This window comes from Peromyscus leucopus, chromosome 2 (genome assembly GCF_004664715.2).
Source record: "Peromyscus leucopus breed LL Stock chromosome 2, UCI_PerLeu_2.1, whole genome shotgun sequence".
Classification (NCBI taxonomy): Eukaryota; Metazoa; Chordata; class Mammalia; order Rodentia; family Cricetidae; genus Peromyscus; species Peromyscus leucopus.
The window spans coordinates 19150949-19166184 of NC_051064.1; the positions used below are offsets into that span (position 1 = coordinate 19150949).

At 42.9% G+C, this 15236-nt stretch overlaps 2 protein-coding genes across 5 annotated transcripts in view; both read right to left on the reverse strand.

The window, feature by feature from the left end:
* Positions 1–3984, reverse strand: part of Rad54b (RAD54 homolog B) — a 92090-nt gene extending 88106 nt beyond the window's left edge. For both annotated transcript variants that reach the window (XM_028871586.2, XM_037202393.1), the window contains exons 1-2: positions 3898–3984; positions 965–1115 (exon numbers count right to left, since the gene is read on the reverse strand). In XM_028871586.2, coding sequence (XP_028727419.1) covers positions 965–1099 — 135 coding nt within the window. In that variant the 5' untranslated portion in view covers positions 1100–1115; positions 3898–3984. The remainder of the gene's footprint in view (positions 1–964; positions 1116–3897) is intronic.
* Positions 3985–14066: 10082 nt separating this feature from the next.
* Virma (vir like m6A methyltransferase associated) overlaps positions 14067–15236 on the reverse strand; it is a 70660-nt gene continuing 69490 nt past the window's right edge. For 2 of the 3 annotated variants that reach the window (XM_037202396.1, XM_028871583.2), the window contains one exon: positions 14067–15063. In XM_037202396.1, the coding sequence (XP_037058291.1) occupies positions 14909–15063 (155 nt within the window). In that variant the 3' untranslated portion in view covers positions 14067–14908. The remainder of the gene's footprint in view (positions 15064–15236) is intronic. The other variant, XM_028871585.2, reaches the window with a different exon arrangement.

A 15236-nucleotide genomic window follows, 5' to 3' on the forward strand; every position in this document is an offset into this window, starting at 1 on the left:
ACAAGATTAAAAGAACTTGAGCTCTCCTGACTCTAGGACTCTATTGTTTTTCTTAGTCACTAACCTACACTACAGTCTATACGGCTCCTCAAGAGAAACTCCTAAGTCCTAGCTACGTGACACTTCCTTGTTCCTATTTTCTATCCTCTGCAACCCCTGCTACAGGGCTGGGGGCAACACTATACTTTACCTTTACCTGTATTGATTTTCCCACTTAACTAACCTCTACCATAATCCCTTATTATATTTGTTAGAAATCCTTAATCATTAAAATTCTATTTAAAATAACACTATTATGGTATAAAATTATTGCTTCAGTTAAACAGTACAGCTTAGGAGGAAATCGGCTCCATAATAATCCACAGGTAAAAATGTCCATTAGAATGGGATATTTCCAAGAGATAATCACACTACATTAAAGGCAGTGGGGATCTCCCCACACCCTTCACACCATGCCAGTCACCAGAGAAAACTGGCAGCGGCAAACATGGAAAGGCACAGCAGTGCATGAGACATTCTGGAGCTGAGGCCCTCAGGGGTGGGGGGCTTGCTTATCTGAGGGTGGGGGAGAGTCACCCATCAGCGTTTAGCTTCCTAAAGCTCAGTTGCCATGTGCTGCTCCTCTGACATGTCCACCAGCACTACTAAAAAAGGCCACATTATTATTTCTAGGAATTTTGTCAGAAGACACTGAAAGTTCTAATAGGCAACAAGGTTTTACTTTTTTGTTGTAGGTTTTTGTTGTTTTTGGTTTTTTGTTTTATTTATTCAATTGCTTTTGAGACAGTTTCACTACACAGACTAGGCTGGCCTGAACTCATTATGAAGCCTAAGCTAGTTTTGAACGTAAGGCAATCCTCCTGCCTGAGCCTTCCAAGTGCTTGCATTACAAATATGAAGCACCATACCTAGTTTTAGGCAATAATATATACATTTCATATTATGATTCCCTTCTTTTATTTACCTGAAATAGTTTTATATCTGGACCCTTCTTTATCATCTCTTTATTCAGACTTGTATTACTTCTTCCTGGAGGTATGAATTTTGGTTTTTTAAAAGAATTTCCCTGCACCTGACTTGGTGCTGCAGATCGCCTCATCTTCAGCAATACTAACCTGAAAAATACCAAAATAGAAACCATCCATGAATGTGATTAGAACTGTCCATAACTCCAGTCCCAAAGGATCTGACACCCTCTTCTGGCCTCTAAAGGTACCAAGTATACACATGGTACACATACATACATGGTGGCAAACAATCATACATATAAACTAAAAATAATATAGAGAACTTGGAGTTGGGGAGATGGTTCATTGAATAAAGTGGGTGTGTACAAGCATGAGGACCTAAGCTGGGAACCCCAGAACCCATGTAAAAGCCACTGCAGAGGCAGCATGAAGCAGTAACTCTAGATAGAAGGCAGAGAGAGGTGCATCTCCATTAATCCAGCTGTTCTAGCCAAAACTCCAAGTCTAATGAGAGACCATCTTAAAAAAATAAGGCGGATAAGTGACTGAGAAAGACATCTCAACATCAACTTGTGGCCTCCACAAACACCTACGCAGGCAAGAGTAACACACACACACACACACACACACACACACACACACACACACACGCCTGTGCACAGTTCTCAGTCCTCAAAAAAGAAAAGGAAACAGCTAGAAACTGAAAAAAATTTCAAGGTTTATACTGAACTGTGCCAACTTGAGCATATGTCAATTTTTATAATGCTAGCATGTTTTCTCTAACTAATTTAAACACAAAAATCTAAAGAAAAAATTATCCACATAGACATATCAAGCATGTTGTACTTTAAAATTCCATTAATCCATAAAACACATGGTAACAACAATCATGTTTCTTTTCTTCACCATTCTTGTGGTGGTTTGAATAAGAATGGCCCCGTAGGCTCATATATTTGAATACCTGGTCCCCAGCTGGTGGGACTATTCGGGAAAGATTAGTAGGTGTGGTCTTGTTGGAGGAGGTGTGTCACTGGGGATGGGCTTTAAGGTTTCAAAAGCCAGCACCATTGCCTTGTCTCTCTGCCTGTGGTTGTGGATCAAGAAGTAAATTCTCATGGTGCATGTCTTTAATCCCAGTGATCCCAGCACTTGGGAGGCAGAGGCAGGTGGATCTCTGTGAGTTCAAGGCCAGTCTGGTCTACAAAGAGAGTTCAGGGTAGTCAAAGCTATACAGAGAAACCCTGTCCCAAAAAACCAAAAATTAAAAAAAGTTCTCAGCTAGCACTCCTCCAAGGCCTGCCTGCCTGCCTGCCTGCCTGCCGCCATGCTCCCTGCCATGATGGTCACAGGCTCTAACCCTCTGGAACTGTGAGGCCTGAATCAAATGTTCTTTTTTTTTTTTTCTTTTTTCAGTTCTGTTCCTCTAGAGAACCCTAACTAATACACTAATGATGTTTCATTATAGCAATTCTAAAAATAAGACAAACACAACTCCAGACACATTATATTCACCAGCAAATGTTTTGAATAAGTTAATAAGCAAAATACTGATAATTTAAGGCATGTTTATAATGCAATTTGATTTTATTATTCTATTTCCTTTTAAAACAGCAGAGTTTTTCTAAGGTAAATCAAGGGATTGGAACAAGCTTTTCTAATTTTTCTCAACATTATTTCCACTAGCAAGGGTAGGGGAGATAGATATCAGAAACACTGCAAGATAGATAGATGGATGGATAGATAGATAGATAGATAGATAGATAGATAGATAGATAGATAGATAGATAATGTATCTATAATGGATAACAGCCAGTACTTCACTGCAATTTTACAAAACACTGGACAGCCATTACCAAGCATATACATAGTTATCAAAATCATTTAATAAACCCAGAAATTCAACTGTTGGTATATGGAAGTGTCAAAACTATGCTTAAATGATTATGTATAAGTACCTTAATCACACAACTACGAGATTAAATATTTCAAGAATTTAGAACAAAACTTGATGCACAGTAAGTACTCAATAGTTTCTGAAATATTACTACCTATAATCATGGCTGTCTTTTTAATCCACAAAATTCTATGAGAGGAGAGACGACAAAAGTCCCATTGGAGGAGAGACAGAAGGATGTAGCTCTGCCTGATCCAGAATCTATGCCTTCCTCTGGACTTCACTGAGGAGAGGGTGTGTGCAAACTCCAGGATGCCGGGAAATAAAGAAAACTCCACCAGCCAGCAACAGACCTCCCTTGCTGTTTCAGCTTTTTGGCTTCCAGCTACATTACATAGCTGGAATTTATACTGTAACTTTTGGGACTCAGGTCCACCTGCCTACAAAATCATCCCTAATTAATTTAAATTTTGTTTTGGGGGGTGGGAGGAAGAACCAGTGGGTGAGTAAAATCGCCTAAGGAAGGCGCTGGGTGGTTCTGTATCGACTTGTCACCTGCCTGGACGTGATGGGGCCAGAGCCTTTCTCAGGCCCAGTGCAGCCTCCAGGGACACCGGGGACCGGCCTGGGAGGGGGGGGGGCGCAGCGGCACCGGGGACCGGCCTCGGAGGCAGCGGCACCGGGGACCGGCCTCGGGGGGGGGGGGGGCCCGCCCTCGGGGCGCAGCGGCACCGGGGACCGGCCTCGGGGGCAGCGGCACCGGGGACCGGCCTCGGGGGGCAGCGGCACCGGGGACCGGCCTCGGGGGGGGGGCCCGCCCTCGGGGCGCAGCGGCACCGGGGACCGGCCTGGGGGGGGGGGGACAGCGGCACCGGGGACCGGCCTCGGGGGGCAGCGGCACCGGGGACCCGCGGGGCCCGCCCTCGCCCCAGGCCAGCCAGCGCGGAGGCTCCCGCCTCCCTCCCCGGGACCGGCGGCACCCTGCCCCGGCCCCGCACGCGCCTCCCCGGGCCTCCGCGACAGAGGCCTACCTACCCGGCACGCTGACGGACGCCGCGAGCACCCGCAGTAGGCAACGACGCCCTCCGCCGACCCGCTTAAGTCTCCCGCCTCCACCCAGCCAATCGCCGGCCGGGCCCTGAGCATGCGCACCACCGCGCAGCGTCGCGGCGTTCCCCGACTCTGATTGGGCGACCTTTTCCGGCGCGTCAACTTTGCACTTCCTTTTACTTGCGTCCGGGTTTGATTCCGGTTGGCCTCTAGATCTAAAGCATACTGGTTTGGTTCCAGTCTCCAGTCTTCAGAGTCTAGCTGAGGCGACAAACTTGACGACTTATGTGGACATAAATCAGTAAATTATTATTTGGATCATAGAAATGTGTGCACCACTAAGGTACACGGAATCCTGTTATTCATTCATTCAAATGTCATTGATTAGATGCAGTCCCTACGATTTTTACAAGCCCTTTTAAGTTCTAGGAGTATAAAAATAAATGCGTGGTTATTGGACTCTCGTAAAAAGGTAGAAGGGCTCCTTTGGACTTGAAAAAGCCGTGAAGTATTATTGTAAGTAAGGACGCGGTATCATTCAGAGGGTTTTCCAAGTGAAGTTCCAAATGCTACAGTGATATATCATCTGTCAGCCCTAAGAAATCTGGAATTAGAATTAGCTGGGCGGTGGTAGCGCACCTTTAACACCAGCACTCGGGAGGCAGAAACAGACAGGTCTCTGAGTTGGAGGCTAGTCTGGTCTACAGAGTAAGTTCCAGGCCAGCGAGGGCTACACAGAGAAACCCTGTCTCAAAAAGAAAAGAAAAACAGGAAAAGGAGGGAGAGAGAGAGAAAGAGAAAGAAAAAAGGAAGAGAAGAGAAAGAAAAAATCTGGAATTAGATAGTCTGAAAAGAGAAAGTGGCTAAAGGTCATTCACTGAATTGTATCCAACAGTTTAACAAAAATTAAAAAGCTTTAAAAAAAATGAAAGATTTAATGAATATGTGAAACAATGAGAATTCGTGGTGCTGTTAATAATATAAACAGGTATGTTCATTTAAGTAGTAGTTTGACAGCAGCTAATTAAAAGGAAAGGTATGCCTTAAATTTGGCTTTTTTCCTAGAGTCATTTCCAGTCCTAAGGAGACACTTCATAAATTGAATCTAGCTTCTGGCAACTCCGGAGATCAGGGTTATAAAAGTTGGAAAGTGGGACCTGCTACAGTAAAATGCCCTCCTAAACCACACCACCCCTCCTTTCTCTAAGGAACACAAAAGAAAAGCAGTGGGACGGGGAACAGTCCAATTAGTGTCTGCAACCTATCTTTAATGTCCTCTGTCCCTAGCCAGCCTCTACTCACCTCCTACTTCACCCCAACTCTGTTGCACAATTTACACCCTTTTCCCTAGCACACTTGCTTCTTAATTGTCTTTGTGTGCCTCTCAATGTGAGAGGTATTTTGAGCAGGCTTTTGCTTTGTTCCCTGATAGAGTGTTTTGTGGTAGCTAAGCATGCTGTGCAGACAGCACACCACAGAGGAAGAAGAGTGACAGTTGTTTTTCACACATCAGAACCAGCATCAGAATCTCTAAGGAATCACTCAAACACGGATTTAAATTCTGCAGATCTGAACCATTTCTAACAAGTTCCAAGAAACACTGATACTGCTGATCCAGACCACACATTGAAACCACGAGATGAGGCTATTCTCAGGCACCTCTGGCGGGGATAGGGGCTGGCCAGGGAAAATGGACGTGTGCTTTAACACCTAGGAGTCTGGATGAACTTCAGGACAGTGACAACCGGTGGCCATTCAGAGAAGGAAGTTGAAGAACACCGAAGGTGGCCCCGAGGCAGCTGCACACTGGCATGGCAGGTGGAGCTTACTAGGCAAAGGTGGCACCATGTTACAGAAGGGTCTTGCAGATTGGACAGGTAAAAAGGTTCCTGTTTCTTGTTGGTGCAGGTGCAGCAGGGGCCTGCGAGCCTGCCCTGTTCTCTGACCTGTCTCTCTTGACTGTTCAACATGTTTCTTTGGTCTCTGCATTTTGGATTCCTCCACATTATATTTTTATTTTTGATGTCTGATCTTTTGGGACTAAATAAGGATTTAAGGACACAATAGAGTCTTATATAAAATTGATCTTACCATGTTTTTAATAATTCTCAGTGATAGAGTACTCATCTAGAATGTGTAAGGCCCTTGGTTCAATCCCCTACATAGAAAAAAAAAATGACACTCTTACATTGATGTCTAACACATCATAATATCTTGACACAGTGACAAACACAAACTTTTTAGAATGAATCAAAAACCTCAATCCTTTAGATTTACCATGCTATGATCACGCTTCAGAGTACCAAGTACCCAGAGTTCTCAATAAATAGTGTTTATCTGATGCTTCCTCCAAGTGCAACAAAATTCGTTGGTGTGCTTATTTAAAAAAAAAAAAAAAAAAAAAAAAAAAAGGAGGAACACTGGTGTTACAAGCAAGCTTTATTCTGTGTTAAAACACGTGTATCTTTTCGCCAATTGTCTTTGTTCTTGTGTATTTGTGTCGGTCCCTGTGTGCATAGGCTTAAAGCCAAAGTGGGAATGACCTTGGAGTAAGGTCTTACTCCTTTCCCTCTGCAAACCTACAATCGGGGGAAATCTTACCACAACTACAAACTTCTTTACAGTGCAAACATGTTTTCCCTCCCTTGTGATCTGTAATCCTACCCAGTACACCTCAGTAACTAGCCCTGTGATGGCTATTCTTGGTTGTCAACCTGACTATATCTGGAATGAACTACAATCCGGAAATGGAGGGGCACACCTGTGATCCAGATCTGAGTTTCAGGACATCCAAGAAGAAAGAAACCTTTTGAACAATGTAACTGCAGAAGCCACCTGCATTATATAATGACTATCGTTAAGATATTTAGTGTGACTCTTTCTTGAGAAGCCCACACCCACACTCACTTATGAACCTAAGAGGAGCCATTTCTATTAAAGCCTTGCTGAAATCTATACTGACATCTCTTAATAAACTCAAACTTTGCTTTACACTGACTTCTGAAATTATTTTCTATGGCAAAGTGAAGAATGCCAGCCTCACCTGAGTAGAGATCTCTGATGAGAGCTCTGGCTGCTGCAGATGGAAGTATGAAGTTGTCTCTGTCCCCACTCAGCTGCTGTTATGGTGCCTCCCTTTCTAGAGGCTGTCAGAAAATCATGTCAATCCTTCCAGACTGTCCTCTCTTGACGATGGCCCAGGATCTGACCCAGGGTATCAACAAGAATTCAGCTGGGGACAGACGAAACCCAACTGCCTGCAGGGGAAACTAGCTTATGGGAAATCTATTTTTTCAGTCACTAGTTGAGCTTACCTCACAATGCTGTCATTCAGATTGAAGGATGGGGGAAAAAGGAAATCCAAGTTGATGATAGACTCGCTGAAGTTATTTCAGTCTTCCCCTAAAGGCACCAAAACATCTAGTTATCTAACAACTTCAGGGGCGAATACCTTTGTGTGTATTCCCTTTCTCTGGTACACACTTACTCATGTGCACATCACAGGTCTGTAAAGAGTCACAAGCATGTGTGAACAAGTTACATGGCGAAGCTCCCCACTTCTCATGTTCTCTTTTGTTTTCTTTGGAGTCTCACGTAGCCCAGGCTCATTTTGAAGTCCTAGTGCAGGGAAAGGATGACCTTGAGTCTCTGGCTCTTCCACCTCCACTTCCTGCTTTCTCTTTTTTGCCTTGTTCAAACTCTAAGTCTGTGTATCCTGTGTCAAGCTTTACATTTTGAAGAGACATACTATTTGGCTTTTAGAAAAGTAAATTTAAGCCAGGTGTGGTGGCACACACGTATAATCCCAACACTCAGGAGGCTAAGGCAGGAGAATTAACATGAATGAGAGAGGACAGCCTGGGCTACATAGCAAGGCGCTGTCTCAAAAAGCAGATAAATAAATAATATGAATAAGAAGTATTCTTGTCAAAATGGTATATAGACACAAAAATTGTACATATTAACAGGTACTATGAGATGCTTTTATTTGTATATATACTGCATAATCAGGTTAAACATATCTACCTCTTTAAATAATTATCATTTTTTAGAGTGAAAACCTTCAAAACCCTTCTGGCTTTTTGAGATGTTCTGTGCAGAACTCTCTCTGAAGTCACCCTATTATGCAACCTCATGCTAAAACTTCTTTTAGATTCTTGAGTGGAAACTAGAGCTTCTAAAAACAGTTTCCTCTTTATAGTTACATTTTACCTTCATTTTATTAGGATCCAGTTCATCTAAAAAGCTGCAAGTGCAAAAATTAAAGATAAGTTTTTGTTTTTTGCTTTTTTGAGACTGTTTATTTATCTGTGTAGCTCTGGCTGTCCTAGAACTCACTCTGTAGACCAAGCTAGCCTCAAACTCAGAGATCTGCTTGCTTCTGCCTTCTGAGTGCTGGGATTAAAGGCGTGCACCACCACCACCACCACCACCACCCAGCATTATATACATGTTTTAAAGTTGTGTCGGTCTACAGTTTCAAGTACAAGGCAAACAATGTAGTAAGTTCTCTATCCCTTTTCTATTTCATAATTTTCTTTTTTCTTTTTTTTTCTTTTTAAGAAAATGTGGCCCAGGACTGTTAAGAGAAAGGCAGAACAGGCTGGCTGGCTTGTGAAAGGACCTGACACATAATTGCCCTTCAGGAAGGATGCTTATTAGAGAAATGGCCTCACCATGAGGGCATCTTAGTGGAGAAGCATGGCAAGGGGTGCAGTACAAAGTACCAGAAACAACAAAACAGGGCCATGAAGGAAAAGAGCTTTCCCTTGAAACCTGGGGATCTCTTTTAAAAGGACAGCTTAGGTAAGAGAAAGCCATCATGGACAGGATGATGTAGTGAGGGAAGCCTCCTTCAGAGAACATCCTCCACACAAAAAGTATCTGGCCCTTAAAATTAGGGAGTGTGTGCGTGTGTGTGTGTGTGTGTGTGTGTGTGTGTGTGTGTGTGTGTGTGTGTGTGTGTATGTGTGTGTGTGTGTGTGTGTCTGACACCACCTGATTAGTTTAGGACAGCCTATGTTGACAAGAGGAGTGGAGGAGCCAGGTACCGGGTAAGAACAAAAACCAGAGGCTGTAAAAGCACAGCACACTGCTTACTTCTGTTCTGGGAAGAGAGCTGGGGTGAGATGCGGGGCGTGTGCCTCTTTCAGGCTGTGGCTGGCCTAGAACGACCAGCTTCCTAACCGGGCAACAAGAGTGATTTAATACCCATTTTCAACAGAGCTGTACTAGGTTACCCAGGCAAGCCTTGAACTTGCAATCCTCCTGCCTCAGCCACTATGCCTGGCTCTAGTTATTTCAAAATACATCATACATATCCACTGACTATTGTGCTATAGAAAACCCAAACTAATTCCTGTGCTCCCTGTACCTCCTCCTTAGTTACTGGCAATGTTTGTCAGCGGGTTAACCAACCCCAGTGTCACAGCTCCACACGTCTACTGGCTGGGGAGCTGGACATCTCCTTTCTGTGTCCTCGTGCCACCCATTTGTCTCTTAGCCACCACATTCGGTTCCTAGCTGCTAAGTTTTACATCACAATAAATACCTGTAATGTGTCTCTTCTGAGTCACACTTCCTCTCAGTAAATACATTATTAGCAGTTTTATATTACAGAATGTGTATTTCTAGAAAGCTTCAGATGATTGTTTGTTTATATCACACAGTACGTTAATGAATCACAAAACCAGGACTGGCACAGAGCTCTTCTCAGCTACTAATTTCGTCAGATTTTCACCAAAATCAGTTTCAGGGGGAAAAAAGGTTACTAATACCTTTTTATAATTTCACGTGCTTCTGGAATTATTCAGATGACATATTTAGCCAGAGTAAATAGCAACTGTATCATTCCAGAACTTTCAGTCATCTAGCAGCAGCATCCCTAGAGAAGGCAACTTCAAGCAGCTGCAGACTTAAGGGCGCTATCAGGTTTCTTTAGTTCAAAGCAATCCCACAGTACTCCCAAAGCTTTTCTTAGCTAGAGCCACCACAGAACAAGCAGTTCACCAACTCTGGTTCCTTATCATGATTTACTACGTTGGGAACATTTTGTAAAAGCTGGGTTGTTGTTCTGATTTGGTTTTGTAGTTGTTCTGGTGTGTGTGTGTGGTGCTTGTTAAACACAGTGGTAATCCCAGCACTTGGAAGGCAGGATTCCAAGTTAGAGGGCAGGCCAGCCTGCAAAGCAAGAAAGACCCTGTTGGGGTGCGGGGTGGGGGTGGGGCAGGGGAAGCAATGCAAAACAAAATACCTGCATTTTAATATTTTATTTTGCTTTAAAATGAAAACTATGCAAAAATTTATTTTAAAAACCCCAAATGTGGAGCTGGAAAGATGACTCAGGGGTTAGGAGCATTGGCTGCTCTTCCAGAGGACTCAGGTTCAATTCCCAGCACCCACATGGCAGCTCACAACTGTCTGTAACTCCCATTCCAGGAGATCTGACACCTTCACACAAATGCACATAAAATAAAATTAAATAAATTATTTAAAAAAAAATCCCAAATGTATGACACACCAACAATAATCAATTTGTCAAAACTTACATTTCACAGACTTGGAAGATGGCTCACATAGTTGGCAAAGTGCTTGCCACATAACCATGAGGACCTGAGTTTAGATCCCTAGCACCCACATAAATTCAGGTAGCCATAGGGATACACACATGGAATCCTAGTGCTAGAGACACTAAGATCCCTGGAGCTCACTGGCCATCAAGTCTTGCCAAATCAGTGAGCCCCAAGTTCAGCAAGAGACCCTATGTCAAAAAATAAGGAGAGGGCCAGACAGGCAGCTCAGGAGGTAAAGGTGCTACCACCAAGACAGACAACCCGAGTTGAGTTCAATCCCTGAGACCCATATATGGTAGAGAGAACTGCCTCCCAAACGCTGTTCTTTGACCAACACACACACACACACACACACACACACACACACACACACACACACACACACACAAAACAAGTTTAATGTAGTTTTCTAATAAGGAGAGGGCTGGAGGGATTGCTCTGTGGTTAAAAGTGCTTGCTGCTCTAAACTTTAAAGGACACGAGTTTGGTTCTCAGAACCAACACAGAGTAGATCACAACTGCCTGTATCTCCAACTCCTGGAGGATCCCCGACCTCTGACCTTCTTAGACACCTGTACTTGAGTGCACAATACTCACACATACACTTTTTATTAAGAAAATTATTACAACTATAATTCCTTTTTACCATAAAATTTTTTAATTCTTTTTTTTTTTTTTTTTTTTTTTTTTTTTTGCTTTTCAAGACAGGGTTGTTTCTCTGTGTAGCCCTGTCTGTCTTGGAACTCACTCTGTAGACCAGGCTGGCCTCGAACTCACAGAGATCCACCTCCTCTACCTCACAAGTGCTGGGATTAAAGGCGTGTGCCACCAACACCTGGCTTTTTAAAAATTTTTTAATTTGATACAGGGTCCCACTATGTTACCCTAACTGGCCTGAAACTAACTATGTAGATCAGGCTGGCCTCGAACTCACTTATCTGTCTCTGCCTTTTGAATGCACGAGAATTAACTGTTTGCCACCACGCCCACCATGTAAAGTTGTTTGTTCTTTTAACTTTTTTGCTTTTTGTTTGAGACAGGATCTCACTATACCTCTAGCTAGTCTGGAACTCACAGAGATCTGCTTGCCTCTGCTTCCCAAATGCTGAGATTAAAAATGTGTATCACCGCCGGGCGGTGGTGGCGCACGCCTTTAATCCCAGCACTTGGGAGGCAGAGCCAGGTGGATCTCTGTGAGTTCGAGGCCAGCCTGGGCTACCAAGTGAGTTCCAGGAGAGGCGCAAAGCTACACAGAGAAACCCTGTCTTGAAAAACCAAAAAAAAAAAAAAAAAAAAAAAAAAAAATGTATATCACCATACCTACTTCTAAATTCATGAAACTAAAAACTTCATTTATTTTCACCTTAGCCTTAATTTAAAGTAGTTCCAAAAAAAGTTGTTACTTAGTCTAACATTATAAAAGTGTGACATCAAGAATCCCTCCCATTTTATCTATTTAGATAGTGTGAAAGTAGCTACTGTAAAACACCCATAATAAAATTAGATTGGAATATACTGCTGGGTAATTTAAGAATTGTGGGTCATTTCATACTCATACACTTACAACTTCATTACTACTCTCTTTAAGGACACTGTTCACACAGTCATTGTCTTTACTCTACTGTACATTTCCTGAGGGCAGAAAACAACTCTGCATTGGGGCCAGTGAGACGGCTCAGTGGGCAAAGAGCTCTCCACACCGGGGTCTGACCCCAGAGCCCACATAAACAGATGCCATGCCATACATGCCCCCTCTCCCCATATAGCACACAGACACACAATAATAACAAATACATAAAGCATAAAAAAGATGGTATCTTGCTTAAATCTTAAGAGCTGAACTGAGACACATGGACTACAGGCCATGCTCAGATGATGTGTTCTAGGTCTTGATCTTAGTCTGTAGGTTTTCCTAAGCTTTTGCAAAAAGCAATAAAACTAACCTAACTAAACTTCCTATTGTTTGAAACTCACTGATTATTACCAGTAACTTTTTTTGTTTGTGTTTTGGAGACTGGGTTTCTCTGTGTAACCCTGGTCCTGGAACTCACTCTGTAGACCAGGCTGGCCTCAAACTCAAGAGATCCACCTGCCTCTGCCTCCTGAGTGCTGGGATTAAAGGTGTGTGCCACCACCGTCCTGCAGCAAGTATTAAAATAAAGCCCATCAACATTTGTCTTTTCTATTTTTATGGAATAAATATAAACGATCCTATCCTCTACTTGTGCTACAAATGAAATAAACTTTGTCTTCAGAGATACTCTGTAGTTCTCACTAATTCTAAATACCAAATAACACCCCTGAAATGTCTAATGTACAAAGTATATACAAACATATACATCCACTGTACCAAAATACACTCACGATTACTCATTTTTTAAGAAATGTGATTATACATAGACCTAAATGTACAAGACAAGTCCCTCCCTGCCTCCCCACCTTCCTCTGATTCATTTTTGAAATTACAAATCACAATGCTAGGTTTTTAGAATCCCATTTCCATATGGTGAATTAATCCTGCTCTATACTAGTTAAGTTCTAAGTAGCCTGCTATTACTTGGCTCCCTTTCTCCCCTTAGGTAGTCCAGGATCCCATCCTGGGAAAGGTACCGTCCACACTAGACAGGTGTTCCCACTGCAGTGTAATTAATTACGATGATCCCCCAACGGCTTGTCCAGAGACCCATCTCCCATTTGATTCTAAAGTCTACAACTCTAACCATCACAGTGTAGACGCAAACTGATGTGAAGTGAAAACATCATAAGTGCAAGGCTTAGATAAATGAGAAAAGAATTCAAGACCCTTTATGGATTTATCACTCATTCTACAACCCAGCAAAAGAGGTAACAGCCTGATGCCACAGGTGCAGAAAGCTACAGTATTTGACTCAGATGGGTAGAAACAGAATTTAAAACCAGGCTCGCTGGTCTACAGAGTGAGTTCCAGGAAAAGGCGCAAAGCTACACAGAGAAACCCTGTCTCGAAAACAACAAACAAACAAAAAAACAGGCTGGCTAATTCTTAATACCTTCTATGACAGAAGAGGTCCTCACCTATGTGCTGTAGAAAGATCATGTGAAAATCTGCAAGGAGAGCCTCACCAGAACATGGTTACACCAAAGGCCTAACCTCGGTCTTCTAAGAACTGCGAGATTTTCATTATTTAAGCCATCTGGACCATTGTATTTTATTATAGCAGTGTGGGCAGACTAAGAGCTTGCATTGTTCCAGGCATTCATTAAGATTTTCATCAACTTGCACTTAAGTGTCAAAATCTTCACATCTGAACTTTTCATGCACGTGCATGGGTACACACAGACACACACTCTCCTAGTGATTAATCACACATGCTAGGCAAGCACTTTTACCAATAAGCTAAACCCTCAAACTCTAAAGCTGAGCTTTTCAAGGCCCTTTATTCCTAATAAACAGATATTAAATTTACTCACAAGTAATTCCCCAAACAGAGACTGTTAGGAAGGAATGAGACTCATACACTTATTTTTGTTTAAGAGAACTCTATATTTTATGCCATTTGGATAGGCTCAACGAATTAAGACATACCTTGGGGGAAATATGGCTCCTTTGTCAAAGTTAAAAGTTTTATTTCTGAATATAAAGTAGATGCTTCTGATTCCCAAAATAACCATATTAGGATACGCCCAATCTTAGGCTTTAAACAGCTATATACTAACACAGCAACAGTGGGTCCAAAGTTGAAGAAGTGTTTTCCTTCTTCTGGACAGCTGTGATTCCTCAACTGCGTGGTGGGCACCTTGTTAAAGCACGAGCGCCACAGTGTTTCCACTTCTCAGGTGACGACAGCTCCTCTGCCGGACACCACACAAACTCCTGATCTGAGGTAGTTCACATTTTCAGCACTGGAGAACATTGCGTGACTCCCACGACAGCACACCTTTGCAACAACGGTCAGCAGTTTGGTAAGCAGTACTGCTCGAGAAAGCTGGCCAGGAACGGCTGCTGGTCCAGGGTGAGGCATCGAGCAGCATCCAGAACCAGTGGTGGCAGAGCCAAGTCCTCGGCTGTTTGGACCTGACGGGTGCTTCTGGCTGGGGACACTGAGAAGTGACTGAATCACTACAGGGTGTCACAGGCTAAGAAAGCTTGGGAATATCCGTTGTACAAGCAAGAAAAATACAAAACAAGTCATTTAGTTTTTTTTCTCTTCCTACCTAGAAATTTTCTAAATAAATACCATATAAAAATGGGAAAAATATATACAAACATACATACAAAGTTTGGATTTTTATTGAAATCTCGTTAAGTATCAAACAAAATCTGCTTTCTTCAGATAAAAATATTCTCTCAGATGTCTCCAGACATAACTGCTAAGTCTAAATTGGTCCTTCAATGTCTTTTTTTGTCCTCATGAAATGTCCACTCACTTGGGGTGCTCCCAAGTCTACCGAGTAAAGGAGCGCACATGACGACCTCTCCCACTGCCTCCGCTAACAAACTTCCCTCTTGAGCCTCCGCTGCCGCTATTGGTGCCAGCCCAGGAAGGCCCGAGCCCCCCACGGCCTCTAGAAGCACGGTCCCGAGGACTCGGGCGGTAACCTAGGAAAGAAAAAAGACCACTTAGTTCAACCATCCTTTCTTTTCCTGTTGTATCAGTGCTTATACTTTTAAACAGGCGGGCTGTAGTTTTTGAGAATTAGATCCCAAATAAACTAATTTTAGAGCTGGCGAGATAACCCAGTGGGTAAGAGCATTGCTGTTCTTTCAGAGGA